The sequence below is a fragment of the Elephantulus edwardii genome, unplaced genomic scaffold, assembly GCF_000299155.1.
Source record: "Elephantulus edwardii isolate Elephantulus edwardi_28Jun2011 unplaced genomic scaffold, EleEdw1.0 scaffold00060, whole genome shotgun sequence".
Lineage (NCBI taxonomy): Eukaryota > Metazoa > Chordata > Mammalia > Macroscelidea > Macroscelididae > Elephantulus > Elephantulus edwardii.
Window position 1 is genome coordinate 4,833,795 of NW_006399810.1, and position 19,992 is coordinate 4,853,786.

The 19,992-nt window shown below is 38.6% G+C and overlaps 1 protein-coding gene across 2 annotated transcripts in view; it reads left to right on the forward strand.

The window, feature by feature from the left end:
• DPP6 (dipeptidyl-peptidase 6) overlaps positions 1 to 19,992 on the forward strand; it is a 1,353,880-nt gene that overhangs the window by 615,563 nt on the left and 718,325 nt on the right. For both annotated transcript variants that reach the window (XM_006887649.1, XM_006887650.1), the window contains exon 2: positions 4,904 to 5,018. In XM_006887649.1, coding sequence (XP_006887711.1) covers positions 4,904 to 5,018 — 115 coding nt within the window. The remainder of the gene's footprint in view (positions 1 to 4,903; positions 5,019 to 19,992) is intronic.

Sequence of the window (19,992 nt, forward strand, 5' to 3'; positions counted from 1 at the left end):
AATTCATTACAGAAAAGCTAGGAACAACACTAGAAGTCCTAATCCACAACATAAACAGTCTTCCCAGTATCCTGGAAAAGCTACAACCAGGGGCAGAAGAGCTTTTTTGTCTTCTGTGTGGTATTTCTTTAAATCCATAACGATATTTCTTTGGGTTTTGAGATTCAGTGTTTCCTTCACATTGAGTTTGTCTGACGTGTGTTTTACAAAGGTCTTAGTCATTTCGTGATCTTATTAGGCACACTTTCTTACCATCATGTTTCAAAATATATGGCCTCTGTTCGCACATTTTATTGTGAGTGTATTTAGGCCAAACAGTAGCATACTGAAAATAACACGAGGGCATCCATCTGTGCACTGTTCATTTAAATGCAGGTTGGTACATAATTATGCACACTACAAGTTGGACACAAAGTCATATAAGTAAAACAGATTCGTTCATGAATTTTCCCTCTTTGTTTCACCCATTGTTCGAGTGTTGTTTGTTTAGAAAAAGGAAAAAATAATCCTTATCTGCAGCCTAAAAACTATGCATATAGTTTTGAAACTGGTACTTTTATTTGTTTAAAGATGCCCTTGACAGCAGATTTGCCCTGTGCATTGTGTCTTGGTTTCTTGACTGCCACTACCGTGAATGTTGACTGTGTATCCAAGTGAAATGATACCCTTGACAAGTTCAGTCTTTACTTCATTTATTAAGATATTGGTTGCCTATTGGTCCAGTTATGAGAATTTTTGCTTTCTTGCTGTAGAGGTATATATAATCCATACTGAACAGTGATGCTTTTCACTTTCATAAAAATTCTTTTTAGTGACTGTGTGTATTTTCACCATATTTTTTTGATACTTCTGTGTTGTTCAATATTTTGCCCATAGAATCCTTCAGCATTGCAATTTAAAGCTTGAATTTTTCTCCACAACTTTTTGTGTGAGAAATACCAAATGTGTTTATCCCTCTTGGTTTTTTTTAGTTCCAATCTTTGCACAAAATTTGCTATACCTTGCTTTGTGTTTTCAAGCAGCTTTTTGTAATTTTCTGTTCAACTTTATTACTTCATCATTTCTTTACTTTAGCTTTTCTACTTTCAAGAGGACATTTCCAAGAGGAAGTTTCAAAGTCTCTTCTGACATCCATTTTCTTCAGTTTTGACTTGAATGGCATGTGAATGGTGGTGCTTCTCCTCTACATCTGGATTCTGGCCTAGTTTTGACTATTGATATTGAGATTTTTCTACCATTGCTTTCCAGAGATGTTGTACATTTGATTCTTGTGTATTCCACCAAGCAAAGTTATGTTCTTTGTTCTTTCTTTTTTTTTTTAAGGAAGGAATTGTAATGAATAAAACCTTGATTGTACAAAATTCTGTCATTCAATCTCCAGTCTTATTTCTGCTACCAAGTCTCTATTTTCCATCTCTTGAGTCCTTCTTTGTATTTAACTTTTGAGTTCCAGTCATCAATTATTACTAATGTATCTTGATTACATGTTCACTCACTCAGTTTTCAGAAGTTGGTAGAAATTCTCAATTTCTTTGTCTTTTACTTTAGTGGTTGGTGTGTATATTTGAATAGAAGTCATATTAACAGGTTTTCTTTGTGTGCTTGTGGGTTTTATCCTATCACTGACAACATTGTTCTTCAGGGAAAATGATAAAATATTCTTTTGACAGTGAAAGTAACACCATTTCTCTACAATTTGTCATTCATAATAGACCATATAGTTGTCTGATTAAAAATGGCCAGTCTCAGTCTCTCGCAGCTCATTAATGCATAGGATGTTGATCTTTATGAATTTCATTTCATTTTTCACAACTTGGATAGTTAATTGATGTCTGCAACTATTCTTCCATACTTTCAGTTTTACTGAATCAGCAACTGAAGGCCCTTTACTGGATAAAGCTTTAATCCATCTTTGCCATTGAGGTAGACTCTACTTTGAAGGAGGTGTAATCTAGATGGTCCTTAGCAAGAATAGTGAAACTTGATCTCACATACTTTGAGTATGTTGTCAGGAAAGGCCAGTCCTTGGAATAAAGCCTAATGCTGGGAAAGGAGAGAAAGAGAGGAAGACGCTCAACAAGTTGAATTGACACAGTGACGATAATAATGGGCTGCATATTGGAGAGAGTGAGGATGGTGCAGAATAGAACACGAGTCTGATCTTTTGTTCATAGGGCCATTATGAATGATAGTCAATTTGACAGCACTTAACAAAAACAACTCCTCTGAGGAGGCAGACCTTCCGCAGTCGTCTTTATGTGCCTTCCAACCTGAAGGCCTCATCTTCTGATTAGTCAGTGTTCCTGCTATGCATGTGGATTTTGAAGGTTCATGATTTCAGAACTGGGTTACTCTTTCTGCTTCTTAATCTTTCTTAAGTTTTAAGAGCTCACTGAAACTGCTTTCACAGAAAATAAACAACCTTAACATTGAATTTAGAATTCTAAATTAATTCAAATTATAAATAAGATTGAACTCATGAAGACAAGCACATTCATTTTTATCCTCCTGTGCCTTGAAAAGAGATTTGATCTTGAGTTTTAAAATTTTCTTTTTCTGGTGGCTTTCTGGAATTTAATCTGAGAAGTGTTTATGAAATGTTAACCAAAGTGTATAAAAAATTATTTCTATTGAATTGGTCATGTGAATACTTTTACTTCAATATTCATGTTCTTTTCAAATTTAAAGAAGGATTTTTAAAAACTAAGTTCAAACATAAAGCTCCTAAATTAGATCCTATTACCTTCAAAGTCTATTACAATTATCTATTGATCCTATTATCTATTGTCTTCATGTTGTTGAATGGTTCTCTTGAGGAGTAAAACCTCTATTGATTATTTAATAAGATTGACTTAGTATATCTTCTTCATGATTTTATGCTTAGAGGTATTTATTAAGTACTGAAAACCCATTCTTTTCATAGATAAATTAAGTTCTGGCTGGAAAAATGAGAGCTGGAAGAAATGTCTAAACCATCATATCATTATTATTTCTTGATGTAGCTAGAATAATAGTAAAAAAATCTTCTTAGCCTGGTAACCTAATAGTTATATTAGCTGTTAGGAATTGGCAAATGTGTTAAAATCTACTTGCAATCTGAAAGTTAAGTGAATACTGTCTTTATTTTGATTTATAGCCAGATTTATGTGCTAAAGAACTTTCAATCTTTGGAGAGAATGTATTTACATATAAAATGGTCTGCTTTTTCCAGTCCATCACTATCCTGTTTCATTTTCACTTGAAGTTAACATGTGAGAGAGTGTTTTGAGATCTCGTATCTGCAGACATGGCAGATGTCCATTTTCTATAATAAGATGCACTGTGACTGTTTGTCCTCATTTTCCCTGGAGAAGCCTGGTGACTCCTGTGGCTCCGTGTAATGATTAAAAATATCCCCTTTCTGTCTCAAGAGACCCCCTTATTTTTTTTTTAGTATAAATTATACAAGCATCCTTATCTGAAGAGAGATGAATGTAAGTCTCTGCAATCAATTGTTGTTATTGCTGTTAGATGCTATCAAGTCAACTCTGACACATTACAACCCTTCACACAACAAATCGAAACTTTGGCTGCTCCTGTGTCATCCTCACAATCTCTTCTTGCATAAATACCTTGTTGCAGTTACTGTATCAGTCCATCCTGTTGAGGATTTTCCATTTCTGTACTAACAATCTACTTTATCAAGCACGATGTCCTTTCCTTTCCTGACAACATGACCAAAGTCTCACCACCATTACACTAACGAACAAGTGACTGCACTTCTTCTAAGACAGGTTTGTTTGGTATTTTTGACAGCCTATGGGATATTCAATCTTCTTTGCCAATATTTCTTGGATTTATTGAACCTTTATATTGCCTCAGAAACCCATCACCACTTAACAGTATAAACAGGTTCCCTTGGAAGATGCTTAAAACTAGTCTTGGGATAAATGGGCTACCAAGTGAAGAAAGACTAAGAAACCTAAAAGGGAATGTATAGGAACTGTGGAAGAAGGAAATCTCAAGATAATGAAGTGAATTGCAGAAATTGATTAAAAATGGCATATAGTGAGTGTTATGTAACTATTTTAATTTGGTATCCAGAAATAGAGGATAACAGGGTGGATACAATGAAGGGAAAAAATAAAAGGAATGAAGACTAGATGAGTTAACATACTTTGGATTAGATGGGTGTTAATAGGTGCACTTGATTCAAACCACAGTCTTTCCAATCACCTGCTGTGCATCTAAGAGCTGGACAATGAGTAATGAAAGGAGAATTGGTGCATTTGAGTTGTAACACTGGAAAAGAGTCCTGAATAGCCTATGGACAGCCAAAAGAACCGTCAGATATGTCTTGTAGAAAGGGCAGCCAGAGGGCTCCTTTGAGGCAAGGACGGTGAAGCTTCATTTCATATACTTTGGACATGTTGTTAGTAGAGGCTTCATGCTTGAAAAGGTAAAGTGTCAGCAAAAGACAAGAAGATTGATGCAGTGTCTGAAGCAATGGGCTCAAATGTGTCAAAAATGATGAGGATGGCACAGGGAAGGATAAGTTCAGATCTGTTTTTCATAGGATCATTATGGGTTGTGTTTGACTCAATGGCAATTAACTACAACAATGGTAGGGATTAATGAAGAGAAATATTTAAGCCTATACTATGTTGTAAAGCCTGCTTTATTTGGAAGACAAGTCATTAAATTTCAACATAAAAATGTAAGCAGTATTTTCAAATGCTTTCTTGAAGAGAGGTTTTGCTGTGAATTGGGAAAAGACAGCCTATGAGTTTGGTAGGTTGCAGAAATGAGCTTCAAGGATGAGCTTCTTCCTTTTTATTTTGGGTTTTTATTTTAATGAAATGTGTTTAGTCAGTGTGTTTATTTATTTCACTTACAAGGGCTCTCTCTTTGTTTCTTTTTTAAGGAGCTGGTGGGGAGCAATCCTCCACAAAGGAACTGGAAAGGGATAGCCATCGCTCTGCTTGTTATCCTGGTGATCTGCTCCTTAATTGTCACCTCGGTCATACTGCTCACACCAGGTACTTAGACTTCTTATGGAAAAGCATATCACTTTAAGGGGGGAAAAAAGCATAGTTTTACCCTCCCTTTCTTTCAAAGTAACTAGCTATTATGTAATTTCTTTTTTTCCCAGACTGCAATTCACAGTCTACCATATGGTCAAATAATGCAATGTGCTGTCAATGAAAAGAATTCGTTTTATATACCTTTGTTGTTATTGTGTGTTGTTGTGTACCATCAAATCAGAACCCACCCATAGCTGACCCTCTGGAGGTTTTCAAAAGCAGTTAATCACATGAGAGGAGATTATCCATACTTCTCTCACTTATTTACCATTGTTGTCGTTGTTGTGTACCATCAAGTCAAAACTGACCCATAGCAGACCTTCTGGTGGGTTTTCAGAGGCAGTTCATCTTCCATGGAGCGGCTGTCTGTTTATACAATTGTTGATAGTAGAAGTGCTGGGAATATAGACTTACCTTTTTAAAAAAAATTTGCTTAAGTTTTATACAGTGGCATAATAAATATGATAACTGTGAACCTTACATAATTTCTTGGAATTATATCAAAGTTGATCCTAGAAAAATGTTTTAAAAATTAATATATATAAGGTTCTTATTAGTGCCTTTCATGAAGTCAAAGAAATTTTTTAAAAAGTCAAAACTTACTCAGAGATGAAAAGATGCATAAATCTAGCAAAAACCAGTGTATGTGTGTGTACTGTTGAGTTGATAATATAATCCTAAATGAATTTAGAAGATATATCCCTTGTTAGAAGGTTCAACAAGAAAATAATATATGAATTGTGCCTTATGAATTTTGTACACAAAGAATGGAGGAGTTATTGAGAAAAGAAAGATGTGTTGTTGTGGAAAAGAAAACATAAACATCCATTACTTTGTCTTTTTCATTAACTTATTATGTATCTAGTTATACTGAAAAAAATGATCTCTTGTCTTCAATCAATGAAATATATAGCATTAGACTTTAAGGGAGAAGCAGGGTAAAAGTAGGTATACTGCAATGTGGCTAAAAAAATGAGAAACTCAAAATGAGTAGACAAATACAATATCTGCTTAAATATTTAACCTCCCCCCCAATAAATACTAAATATCAAAATTACACAAAGATGTTTTAAGAAGATGACAAAAACTACTCAATGCTAAAATGTGCAACAAAGTAGGAATTGAAGGGATCTTCCTTACCTTAATAAAAGCATCTAGGGAAAGGAGAAAGTGGGAATGCTTTGGTGTTAGCTTAAAGTTAGGTTTTTTTAGCCATTACCTTAGCCCCCTCTGATCTCCAGCTCTCTTAACTGCAGACATATGGTCTTGCAAATTATCAACATCTGTGGGAATATAATAATAGAGAGTGCTTCCCACACTGGGCAGAAAGATTTGAGGGAGATTGGAACAAGACCTTGGTGAGAATCAGATGAGGGAGAAAGAGACTTTGGTGATAGTGGTGGAGAGACTGTAGCACTACTGTGGAGAAACTATGGTGATGCAACCAGAAGAGTCCTGAAATAAAGGCCACAAGTAAAGGTTTTGCTGTTCTTGCTGGATGATTGAAGGAGAAGCTGATTTATTACTGCTCTGAGGCAAACCTTGCTGGATGACTGAAGAAATCAGAGGCTTCTTGAGTTTGTGTTGTTGAATTGAAACCAAGACTTTTACTAAATAAGGAATTGTGTTTTCTTGTTAATCTGGTTTGGGATTGCTGGACTAAACCTGGATTTGTATCGTGAGCTATTCTTTGCCTTTCCTACTTCCCATTTTATTTCTCTAATAAGCCAGACTCTTGGTAGCACAACTGTGAGTAAAGTCTATGAGTCAACAACAAATAAATGAACCTCTTGCTGCTGGTGTTACTCTAGAAGTACCACGAGGCTGGACTACAGGCTCTTTATAGATTTTCTGATCTGGTGAAGTGAGGGGCTGTGATATTTTACTCCCTCTGGCCCTTCCAGAAAGATGCTCATGGCTCTGTGCTCTCATGCCCTGTTTTATGTTCCTTTCACAGTATCTGTTAGCATGGGGGTAAACGATCTCTCATCCTCACTCAATAGAACATACTGCATTAGACTTTAAGGGATATGGGGTGGGGGAAAGATAACTGCAAAAAGAGTAAGCAAATTATATCTGCTTGTATATTTAACCTCCCCCCCAATGAATACTAAATATATAAATTACACAAAAATATTACAAGTAAAAGAAATGACGATGTCCCCTTTGAATATAGATGCACAAATTCTGTACCAAATACTGTTAAAATTAATCCAAAAATAGATAAAAAGGAATAACACCTCATAACTAAGCTACATTTATCTCAGCTACTAAGTGCTGGATTAATATATGAAAACTATCACGTCTATACTATACCATAGTCATAGAAAAGGAGCAAACCCCACATAATTGTCCCAGTTGTTGTTGTTGTTGCTATGTGCCGTCGAGTAGTTTGCGACTCATAGCGACCCTATGTACAACAGCCCTAAACCATGCTCTATCCTGTGCCAGTCTCATTGCCTCTGACACACCCATCCCGATTACCCCAGTCACTGAATCAATCCACCTCATAGAGGGCCTTCCCCTCCTGCGCGGTCCCTCTACTCTACCCAGCATGATGTCCCTCTCTAAAGACCTGTCTCTCCTTACAACATGTACAAAGTATGTCAGACAAAGCCCCAGAATACTTGCCTCCAAGGGGTTGCTTGGTTTAACCCTCTCCAGGATGAATCTGTTTGTTTTCTTGTCAGTCCATGGTACATTCAATACTCTTCTCCAGCACCACAGCTCAAAGGTGTCGATTCTCCTTCTATCCTCCCTAATTGTCCAACTCTCTGATGCATAACAAGTGATTGCAAAAACTATGCCCTGTATCAGGCGGACCTTAGTCTCCAGAGAGACACCATTGCTCTTGAGTACTTTAGAGAGGTCCCTAACTGCAGACTTTCCCATCGCAATACCTTTTTTTATTTCCTGCCTACTGGTGCCAAGAGTGTTGACTAGAGCCGAGCAAACTGAAGCTGTGAACAATCTCAATCTCTTCGCCATCCATCCTGATGCTACCGATTGGTCCAGTGGTGAGAATTTTTGTCTCCTTGACATTGAGCCTCAGTCCATATTGAAGGCTGGTATGATGATGATTGTCTCAGTACATACACAAAAAATCTTTGACAGTGCCCAGCTTTTCATGATAACATATGTGACAAAGTAGAAATTGGAAGGACCTTGCTTACCTTTATTCAGGGCATCTCAGGAAAGCAGAAAATGTGAATATTTTCACTCTGATGTCAGAAACAAGGCAAGGATGCCCACTTCCAGCACTGCATTTCACCATTGCAGTGGAGAGAAAGAAACAGTTCCAGATTGGAAAGGAAGAAGTAAAACAGTCTCCGTTTGTCCATGACACAACCCTAAGGAATCTAATAGAGACATGACTGTTGTTGCTGTTAGATTCCTTCCAACTTATTCATAGCAACACAGCATACAACAGATTGAAACCTTGCCTGATCCTGCACGATCCTAACAATCTCTGCTGTGCTCAAATTGCAGTCACAGTGTCAACCCAAATTAATGAAGGTCTTTTCTTTCCTTCACTGACCCTCCACTCTTTCAGCATTATTTCCTTTTCCAAGGATGGTTCCCTCTTGATAACATGCTGAAAGTGCATTGCCTGATCCTAGAGGACATTAGAATGAATAAACAATCTCAGTAATGTTTCAGGATACAAGATCAAAGTAAAAAAAATAATTAGTTTTCCTGCATACTGGCAATGAGCTGTCTGAAAAGAGATTGATTCTTAATAAAAGGAAATTGGTTTCATTTGCAGTGTTGTAAAAAGAATAACATATTTAGGAATATGCTTAACAGAGGAAATAGAAAAAAATACAAAACTTACTATCAGAAAACTACAAAACTGAATGAAAGTGGGTTTCTTTTTGGAGTGATAGAAATCTTCTGAAATTTGATGCTGGCGATGTCTACCTACTATGAATATTCTAAAAACCCTTTAAAAGTAGAAATGTTGTGGTGCAATATTTTCTCTTAATTGAGCTGTGAGTTAAAAATGTGGTGGTGTTTTGTGTCATTGAGTCAGAACTGACTCATCGCTGACTCTCCAGCAGGATCTCAGAGGCAGTAAACTGCATGGGAGGAGACTGCTCATGCTTCTCCCATGGAACAGCTGATGGATTTGAACTGCATGCATTTAGGATTGCAACACAGTTTCTTAACAGTAGGCTACCAGAGTTCCCATCATAAAAAATATGATTGGGAAGCTGTTTTTAATAAAGAGAACAATATATATACCAAAGTGCCATAATACTACCTAACACTGAATAGTTTTTGTAGCAATTTCCAAAAGAGTGTTATAAAACCCTTCTAGGGTGAGTTATACTAAGAGACCAGGGTTTCCTGGGACCATTGAGTTCAGAAGTCAATTGACATTCCTGAATAAATAGTAAAATATTCATGAAAGCATTAAAATCTAAACGAGCAGAGTTGAGAGCAGTGGAGGATTAATAAAGGCAAATATTTGTTTTGTGATTATCATAAAGATGTTTTAACCCAACTGCAGGCTTTAGCAACCATATATCTTTAATTATAATAAAGGAAATCAGCTTTTCTCAGTGTCTGTGCGGCATGCATTTCCTGCATTTGTTTTTCTGTAAATAGAACTAACTAACCATGGTTTATATTGGAAAATTATTACTGAAGACCTGATTCTGTGATTGACCCACCATTCTTGTCACACTTTGAAAGCAGGATATTTTCAGTTATTTCTAGTTATCCTCCTTTCCTTTTCAGAGCACACAGACACTATTTTGCCACCTGGAAATCTGGGGACTATTTGCAAGTATTAGTGAAAATTTGCCTGGAGCTTCATTGTCAAAAGAAGGTTGTGTAATAGAGGTCTTAACTGAGAACTCAAGGCCTAAGAACCCAATCCAGTACCATTCCCTCCATGTGCCCAACACAACCTTTCTCTGTCCTTTCTGCTTCTCAGAGACTCTTGTCTACTCCTGTTCTTCAAATGCACTGGTTAATCCTCAAAGTGCTCTCCATCCCTGTCCTGTGCAGCGAGGACAATCACAACAGCATCTTGTGTACAATAAATGGAGAATGTAGTCTTTGTAAACCATCATCTTTGAGTGCTGGAGGCCAGTTGTCAAGGAAACAAAGAGCCAGAAGCAGCCACCAGTGGCAAATTTTGCTGAATGACTGAGTTCCAGAAAAGGATTTGAATAGGGTAGTTTTCTTTTATTCATCTGTTAATGTTAACAGTGGAGCTGAGCATTGTCTAACTTTTGAGGTCCCTTGAGCATCCACAGCTAATGTTTATTTCTCTGTGTTATGCTGTTCAGGAGCTGTGTGCTTTAGATTTAGATTGGTCAGGCATGCCAGATAAATAGTCTCCCACACCACAGCTCCCACCCATCTTCAGTTTGCTTCATCCCTTCTGTGGGAGCAGAGCAGTGGTTTTGTTTCAACATATGCTGTGAGGCAGGGCAGGATATCAATCCATTAGGCTACCTCTTGTTCTAAAGTTCCCTTAAGTTCATTAATGTGAAGGACATCGTCATACCAAATAATTCTTCCCACATGAATGATGGATTTCCTTGTTAGGAACTTAAAAGGTCTCTGGTAACAGTTTGCATCCATATACTCAACTAAAAGTCGATAGTTTGGACCCATCCAGGAAAAGGCCAGGTGATCTAGTATGTTGTTGTTGTTATGTATCGTGGAATCACCAGTGACTCATAGTTACCTTATATACAACATGCTCTTAAACCATGCTCTGTTCCTTGCAAATCTTATCGTCTCTGACACACCTATCCCCATTATTCCAGTGACAGAATCAATCCATCTTATAGAGGATCTTCCTCTCCTGCACTGTCCCTCCACCCTCCCAAGCATGACGTCCCTCTCCAAGGACTGATCCCACCTTGCAACATGTCCAAAATATGTCAGATGGAGCTTCAGAATCCTTGCCTCCAAGGAGCAGCCTGGCTTTACCCTTTCCAGGATGAACTTGTTTGTTCTCCTAGCAGACCATGGTATATTCATTGATCTTCTCCAGCACCAAAGCTCAAAGTCATCAACCCTCCTTCTGTCATCCCTAGTTATTGTCCAGCTCTCTGATGCAAAGCAAGTACATGCAAAGATATATTTATCAGGCGCACCTTATTCTCCAGACTGACATCGTTATCCCTCAGTACCTTAGAGAGGTCTCTGACAACAGACTTTTCCAGTGCTATTTGTCTTTTAATTTCCTGGCTACTGGTACCAAGAGTGTTGACTGTAAAGCTAAGCAAACTGAAGCTGTCAAACACTCTCAATCTCCATCATCCATCATGATGCTGCCAATTGGCCTAGTAGTGAAAATCTTTGTTTTCTTGATGTTGAGCTGTAATCCATATTGAAGGCTGCAGTCCTTGGCCTTCTGTAGCAAGTGCTTCAGGTCCTCCCCAATTTCAGCAAGTAGGGTTGTGTCACTCGCATAACACAAATTGTTGATGAGTTTTCCTCCAATCCTGATGCCACACTTCTCCTCATAGAGCCCAGCATCCCAGATAATCTGTTCTGTATATAGATTGAAAAGATATGGAGATAGGATACATCCTTGATGCACACCTTTCCCAATTTTGAACCATGCAGTGTTTTCTTGCTGTGTTCTGATGACTGTCTCCTGGTCCAAATATAAGTTTCGAACAAGCACAATCAATTGTTCTGGGATTCCCATTTTTCTCAGAGTCAGCCACAGTTTGTTATGATCCACACAGTCAGATGCCTTTGCATAGTTAATGAAGCACAGATAGACATTCCTCTGTCCTCTCTGCTTTCAGCCAAGATCCAATGGTGTATTATTTCTTTCTGTAAGATATAAGGTCACCATTGAGTTGAAATTGGTTTAATAGCAACAAGTTTTTGTTTTGTTTTGTTCTTAAGTAGGGATTGAGAGAACTGCGCTAAGTGCTACCTAAGCTATGGATAAAGATAATTTTAATTGTTCTCCAAGGGGACTTACTGTTGATGAAAAGAGAACATCACACAATGCATAAAGAAAGAGACTATCATGGTAATACAGTGATTAAAGCAAGTTCTGAACCCAGGCTTGTTTAAAGGCCTAAGGAATATTTATCAACTCAAATTTGACTCATTGCTGTAATGTTACAACTAACTCCTACCTGGCCCTCTGGTCTGTAGGTTGTGCAGAGATTTCGCGTTTGTTTCCTATGAATCCACTGGTGGATTCAAACTGCCAGAGACTTTTGGGTTTGCAGGGCAACTCCCTAACAGCCCCTGTGAATGTGCTGAGCATTGCCTAACTCTTTGGGTCTCTTGGGTTACCAAGAGTTCTTCCAGTTGTAGCCATGCTGGTGAGGAAGACTCTAATAGTCTGTAGAGCCATGGTGTTCGCTGTGGGAAGTGAAAACACCAGAGCTCTCAAATGAATTGATATAACAGATAGGAGCACTCAGGTCAGGGTGACTTTCTCTCAATGAAGGAAAATTGATCTAGAACAATGGAAAGCCATAATCATGATAGTAACACATCTGACGTACACACACACAGTCATTGAGTAGTTTCACACCGTGTTGACCTTCCTCCCACATCACTTCATTTTTATAAACTCAGAAATTGAAGTTTGTGTTGTTAAAAATCATCTTTCTTTTACCCCTAAATACTCTTTCTGGCCTTGTACTCTGATTTCTTGAAACTCAGTTTAAGTCCTTCTTCCTAACTACCTCTAAAATCCATCCAAACTATTGGGATTCAGTCTCTGTTGGAAAATGTTTTCTTCTATGATGGGTGTACTTCCTAGCTATGATAAGAAGACTTGGGTGAACACAATCTAACACTTTTTTGATGACTTGAGGAGCTTGAAAGGTCTCATGATAATCATTCTGAACAACAAATCCCCTTGTAATGTAGTGGGGGCTAATTATCATCGGTTATAAACAATTTATGTGTTAACAATCAAATTAGAAGTGTATAAGGCAATCTTGACTCCAAAGGGATTAGTCAAACAAGTATGTCTCTTTTTCAATCTTGTCATTCATTTCTCTCTTTACTGAATTTCTCTTTTTAACTGTAGACTCACAGTTACCTTATTTTCCTTTGCAGATATTAAATATGTGTCTAGGATAGGTCATACCGAGTGTGTTCCCTTTTGTGCACTTACAGCTTCTGCAGTGCTGGTGAGAAAAACTTGTATAATCCCTAGTGCCATGGTGGGAGCTGAAGACTCCAGTAGGATCATATTTGCATTAAAATCCCTAACATTTGACTTACATGGATTCTCTTATTAAAGTAGATGAACTTTGGTTTCTGATATGAAAGAATGGGTGGTGTATAAATGGGGAGATTTGGGTATGTGAAAGTGAAGGTTGTTAGGTGCCACTGAGTCGAGTACAACCCATAACCCAATGAACAACAGATGTGTACTCTGTCCTATTGTGTGCCATCCTCACACTTCTTGACACACTAGAGCCAATTGTAGCAGTCACTGTGCCAGTCTGTCTGGTCAAGGGTCTTCCTATCTTTTGCTTACACTTCATTTTCCGAAGCAAGACGCCCCTTTCCAAGGAATAGCCTCTCCTAGCAACATGTCTGAAGTATGTAAGACAAAGCGTTAGCATTTTTGCCTCCAAGGATCAGTCTTGTTCTTTTGACAGCCCATGGGATATTCAGTTTTCTTCTCCAGTACCACAGTACAAGAGGCATCAACTCTTCTTTTGTTGTGCTTATCAATTGTCCAGCTCTCAGGTGGACAACCAGTGAAAGAACATTGCCCAAATAAGACACACTTAGTCCTCAAACTGACATTACTCCTAAATAATTTGGAGAGGTTCCTGACTGCAGGTCTTTCCTGATTTCCTGACTGCTGGTACCAAGGATGTTGATTGTAGATCCAAGTAAGATGAAATCATTGAAAACTTCAGTCCTTTCTCCATCTATCATGATGTTGTCTGTGTTGGTCACTACAAATTGTGGTTAAACTTGAGAAAAAGAATTCCAGATAGTGTTTGGACCAGGAAGGAGTGCTCAGAACAGAGCAGGGAAACACTGCAGAAAGGGAGCGTATCAGGGATATGTCATGTCTTCATACATTTTTAATCTATATGCAGAACAGATCATTGGAAATCTGGCCTTTATAAGGAGTCATGTGACATCAGGACTGGAAGAAGACTAATCAACAACCTACATTATGCAAATGACAAAACCTTGCTTGCTGAAACTGAGGTGGACGTGGACCTGAAGTGCTTGATGCAGAAAGTCAAGGACTGTAGTCTTCAATATGGATTGAAGCTCAAAATAAAGAATATAGATATTCTCACCACTGGGCCAATTGGCAGTACCATGATATATTGAGAAGAGATTGAGTTTGTTAATACTTACATCTTGCTTGGCTCCACAGTCAACACTCTTGGCATCAGCAGCCAGGAAATAAAATGATTAAATACATTAGGTAAATCTGCTGTAAAGGACTTCTCCAGTGTACTGAGAAGAAATGATGTCAGTCTATAAACTAAGGTGTGCCTGATCCAGGCCATGATCTTGACAATTACTTGCTATGCATCAGAGAGCTGGACAAACACTAAGGATGATAGAAGAAGAATTGATGCCTTTGAGTTGTAATGCTGAAAAAGAATCGTAAACATACCATGGATCACCAAAAAATCCTAAAAACCCCAAATAGGTCTCTTTTGGAGTGGGTGAAACCACGTTTCTCCTTGGAGACTAGGATTTTGAAGCTCTGTCTCACACACTTTGGGCACATGGCCAGGAGAGACTAATCCTTGGAGAAAGACATCATGCTTGGAAGGATAGAGTGAGGAAGACCCTGGATGAGATGGATTGACACAGTTATTTGGGCAATGGGGATAGGTGTGTTGAAGTCAGTAAGACTGGCTCAGAACAGGGCAGGCTTCAGAGCTATTGTTCTTAGGGTTGCTATGAGTCGCAAGTGACTTGATGGCACATAGCAGCTGCAACAACAACAACATGACTTTGTTTATGGTATTGTTTCCTTGATGTTGTAATGAAGAAGTTCAAGCTGCTTTGAAGGAAATAGCAAAAAATAAGGCCCCAGGAATAGATGGTATACCAATGGAAGTATTTCAGATAACAGATGTTGCCCTGGATGTGCTCACCAAGTTGTGCCAAGAAATCTGGAGAACAACCACTTGGCCGACTGACTGGAAGAGATCTATATTTGTTCCCATTCCAAAGAAAGGTGACCCAACTGAGTGTGGAAACTACAGAACAGTGTCATTGATTTCACATGCAAGCAAGATTCTACTGAAGATTATCCAAAAACTATTAGAACAGCACATCAGCAGAGAATTGCCGGAAGTCCAGGCTGGGTTTAGAAGGGGTCGTGGAACTAGGGATATTGTTGCTCATGTTAGATGGATCTTAGCTGAAAGCAGAGAATACCAGAAGAATGTCTATCTCTGTTTCATTGAGTACACAAAAGCATTTGACTGTGTGGATCATGACAAACTGTGGCTGACTCTGAGAAAAATGGGAATCCCAGAACATTTAATTGTGCTAATGTGAAACCTATACTTCGACCAAGAGGCAGTAGTCAGAACAGAGCAGGGTAACTGCATGGTTCAAAATTGGGAAGGGTGTATGCCAGGGATGCATCCTGTCTCCATACCTTTTCAACATGTATGCAGAGCAGATTATCAGAGAGGTTGGGCTCTATGAAGAGAATTGTGGCATCATGATTGGTAGAAGATCTATTAACAATCTGTGTTATGCAGATGACACAACCCTGCTTGCTGAAACTGAGGAGGACCTCATGCATTTGCTGCGGAGGGTCAAGGTCTTCAGCCTTCAGTATGGACTGAGGCTCAATGTCAAGAAGACAAAGATTCTTACCACTGGACCAATTGGCAGCGTCAGGATGGATGGTGAAGAAATTGAGATTGTTCACAGCTTCAGTTTGCTAGGCTCCACAGTCAACACTCTTGGCACCAGCAGTCAGGAAATCAAAAAGCATATCGCAATGGGAATGTCTGCTGTTAGGGACCTCTCTAAAGTACTCAGGATCAACGGTGTCTCTCTGGAGACTAAGGTGCGCCTGATACAGGCCATGGTCTTTGCAATCACTTGTTATGCATCAGAGAGTTGGACAGTGACTAGGGAGGACAGAAAGAGAGTTGATGCCTTTGAGCTGTGGTGCTGGAGAAGAGTACTGAATGTACCATGGACTGCCAGGAAAACAAACAGATTCATCTTGGAGAGGATTAAATCAATCTACTCCTTGGAGGCAAGGATTCTGGGGCTTCGTCTGACATTCTTTGGACTTGTTGCCAGGAGGGACGGGTCCTTGGAGAGGGATATCATGCTTGGGAGGGTGGATGGACAATGCAGGAGGGGAAGACCCTCTATGAGATGGATTGATTCGGTGACTGGGGTAATCGGGATGGGTGTGTTGGAGGCAGTGCGGTTGGTGCAGGATAGAGCAGGGTTTAGGGCTGTTGTGTATAGGGTCGCTATGAGTCACAAACGACTTGACAGCACATAACAACAAAAAACCTCCATACCAAAGACTACATTCCTTAATCTTCTGCAAAAAACACTTCAATTTCTCCTCACTTTCAGCAAGCAGGGTTGTGTCATCTGTATAACATAGGTTATTGGTGAACCAATCTTGGTGCCATTTTCTTCTTCATAGAGTACTAATTCTCAAATAATTTGCTCTGCATACAGATTAAATATGTATGAAGAGAAGAGACAATACCACCTTGACACATTGCTTTGCTAATTTTAAATCATGTAGTGTTAGTTTGCTGTATTTGCACAGCAGCCTCTTATTCTAGGTGTAGATTTCACATGAGCGCAATTAAGTGTTATGGGACTCCCATTTTTCTCAATGTTTGCCAGAATTTGTTATGTCCACACAGTCAATGCATTTGCTTAGCCAATTATCCATAAACATTCTTTCGGCATTCTTTGTTTTCAGCAAGATCTATCTAATAGCAGCGATGATAACCCTGGAGCCATGACCTCTTTTAAATCCTGCTTGCACTTCTGGCAGTTTCTTATCTATGTACTGTTCTAGCTATATCTGAATGATTTTCAGTTGTATGTTGCTTACATATGATATTAATGATAAAGTACCACGGTTTTCACATTGAGTTGGATCACCTTTCTTGGGAATGAGAAGAAATACAGATTTCTTCCAGTCAGTTGACCCAACAGCTGTCCTTCAAATTTCCTGGCATTGTCTGGTGAGCACATCCAAGGATGCTTCTATTAGTTGAAATATATCAATCAGTATTCCATCAATTCCTGGGGACTTATTTTTTTTGCCAATGCCTTCAGTGTAGCTTCAGCTTAGCACTTCATTACCATTGGCTCTTATTCATAGGGTATTTGCTGAAATTTTTCAGTGTCAATTATTTTGGTGCAGTGACTTTGTGTATTCTCTCCATCTTCTTTAGCTACTTTCTGGATCCTTCAACATACTGGCCATAGCATCCTTAAATATTGCAACTCAAGACTTAAATTTGTTTTTCAGCACAGGAATCAGATTGAGTACGTCTGTATAAGGAATTATTGGAGAAGCTTAGTATCAGCAGTCAAAGCTAGGCCAGGTGTAGACTGTGGAATAGATCATCAATTACATATGTGCAAGTTCAAACTGAGGCTGAAGGGAATTAAAAAAAAGTCCACAGAACAAAAAATATGACTATGAGTCTATCCCATCTGAATTTCAAAATCATCTTAACAGTAATCTTGAAACCTTGAATACCAATGATTGAAGACCAGATGAGTTGTGGAATGACATCAAGGATATCATCCATGAAGAGATAGAAGGGTCATTACAAACACAGAAGAGAAAGGAAAAAATGGAAATAAATGTGAGATGTCTGAAAATTGCACTAAAGCATTGAGAAGCCAAAACAAAGGGGGAAATGCTCAAGTACAAGAGCAGAACAGAAGATTTCAAAGGACAACTCTAGAAGACAAAGCAAAGTATTATAATGGAATGTGTAGATAGCTGGAATTAGAAAATACAAAGGGAAGAATTTGCTCTGCATTTCTCAATCTGGGAGAATTGAAAAACAGATATTGAAAGCTTATGGCCAAGCCTGTGCTAGCCGAATGCAAAACTCACTAGTCATCTGGGTCTATGCATAATATACAGATTATCTTTACAGAATTGACATTTTCTTACTATTTTATTTGGGTATAATGTCTATAATTGTGTTGTTCACCTTTGGCTTTAAAAAAGTATCTTGGAGCAAACTATTTTTAAATATTATATTAAAAGATAATGTATACATATATTATTGTTCTGTATCCTTGAATGAGAAATGCCCCATAGCTGACCATCAAGGTGGTTTTCAGTCGCTGTAAAATGCACGGGAGGAGATTGTCCATCCTTCTCACATGCAGCAGCTGGTATACATAAACATAGTAAACTGCTTAATGAATTTTCAAAAAATGAACATGCTTGTGCAGCCAGCCTCCAGATAAAATACAGAATGTACACAGTATCCTGAAAACCCCAATGCCCATCTCCCTCCTCCTCCTCCTAACACCCTAGGTCTGCCAACTTTTGACCATTTACATTACAAATGTAATCATGCCGGGTGTGCACTCCTATGCCTGGTTCTTTTGCTCGGCATACTCTTTATGAGGTTCACTGTTGTGTTTTATATTGTATGGGACCAGTTGATCACCTGGGAGGGGATTAGCTCATCATAAGGCACTACACACTCCTTATGGAACATGCAAAATACTTCGTACATTTCATATGTGTTGAAACAAGGAACTCATGCACCTGGCTGCTTTTCAGTCTTGTAGAAATACGCATTCTTGCACCATGACTTCTAGGTCATTTGCTCTCTAGTTTCCTTCTTGCAACAAATGCATCCGCAAACTCAGTGATGTCATTTTCCATCTTTGACCAACAACTATGATCCCCGTCCCACATCATCAGAATCACTGGCTATGTGAGCAGTTTCAGATGTTACTCCATTGCACTTGACCATCTTGTGATTACTCTTTTGTTGCTACTGTTTTGTTGTTTTGGTTTGTTTTTTTTTTAATTTCTCTACTTACTTTGTCAGCTCACTGACTGGGCTGAATGATACTTACTCTAGTCAAGAAATCGGCTTTCATTGATTTGTTTATCTTTATGCTGATGCTGTAATATCATACTGTGGTTTATTTGTCAATACTGATTAAGACTACTAGATGCTGAGGGTAAACAGAAAACATTTTTTATGGCAGTCCAGGACAGTAGAGAGAAGCCTGAGAGCAGGATGTGTTTTTGGTATGTGGAAGGGAAGGAATAGAAGAAATATATTCCAAAGAAGCCTTGCATGCCGCTGGGTGAGAATCTGGACTGTTAGCTGTGAGAGGAATGTGAGTGTCAGAGAGGAGACAGAAGGTTGGGAAGTAGGATCCAGCCCTAGAGATTTCACATTAATACTTCCTTCTGATGGGAGCTCTGGCTGCATAGTTCATAGAAGGCACTGCTCCAAAGGCCGTGTCTCTTTAAATCCACCAGCTGCGCCACAGGACAAAGATGGGAAATCTCCTCTCATATGATGTGTCCTCAAATCCCAATGGTGGGTCAGCTCTGAGTTGGATATGATTCAATGACAATGAGTGAGTGAATGACTTCTTTCATTTACAGAACGTGATAAATTGTAACCTTTTAAGAATCTCTTGAACAATGTCAGTCATTTTATCATGGAGAAATAAAAAAGGCATGTTGTATACATAAAAAGGGGTACATTTCATGAAGTTCATGAGTAGTGGAACTTTGGGGTGATTCTGCTTGAGCAAAATTACCTAAAACCTGTATACGATATTACTTGTAGTACTTTATAGTCAGACCAAAATGGATATCAGAAGAAACTCTGAAGATTGCACTGGAGCGTAGAAAAGCCAAAGCACAAGGAAGAATTCAAGATACTAAACAGCTGAACAGAAGATAAAAAAAGGCAGCACGGAATGA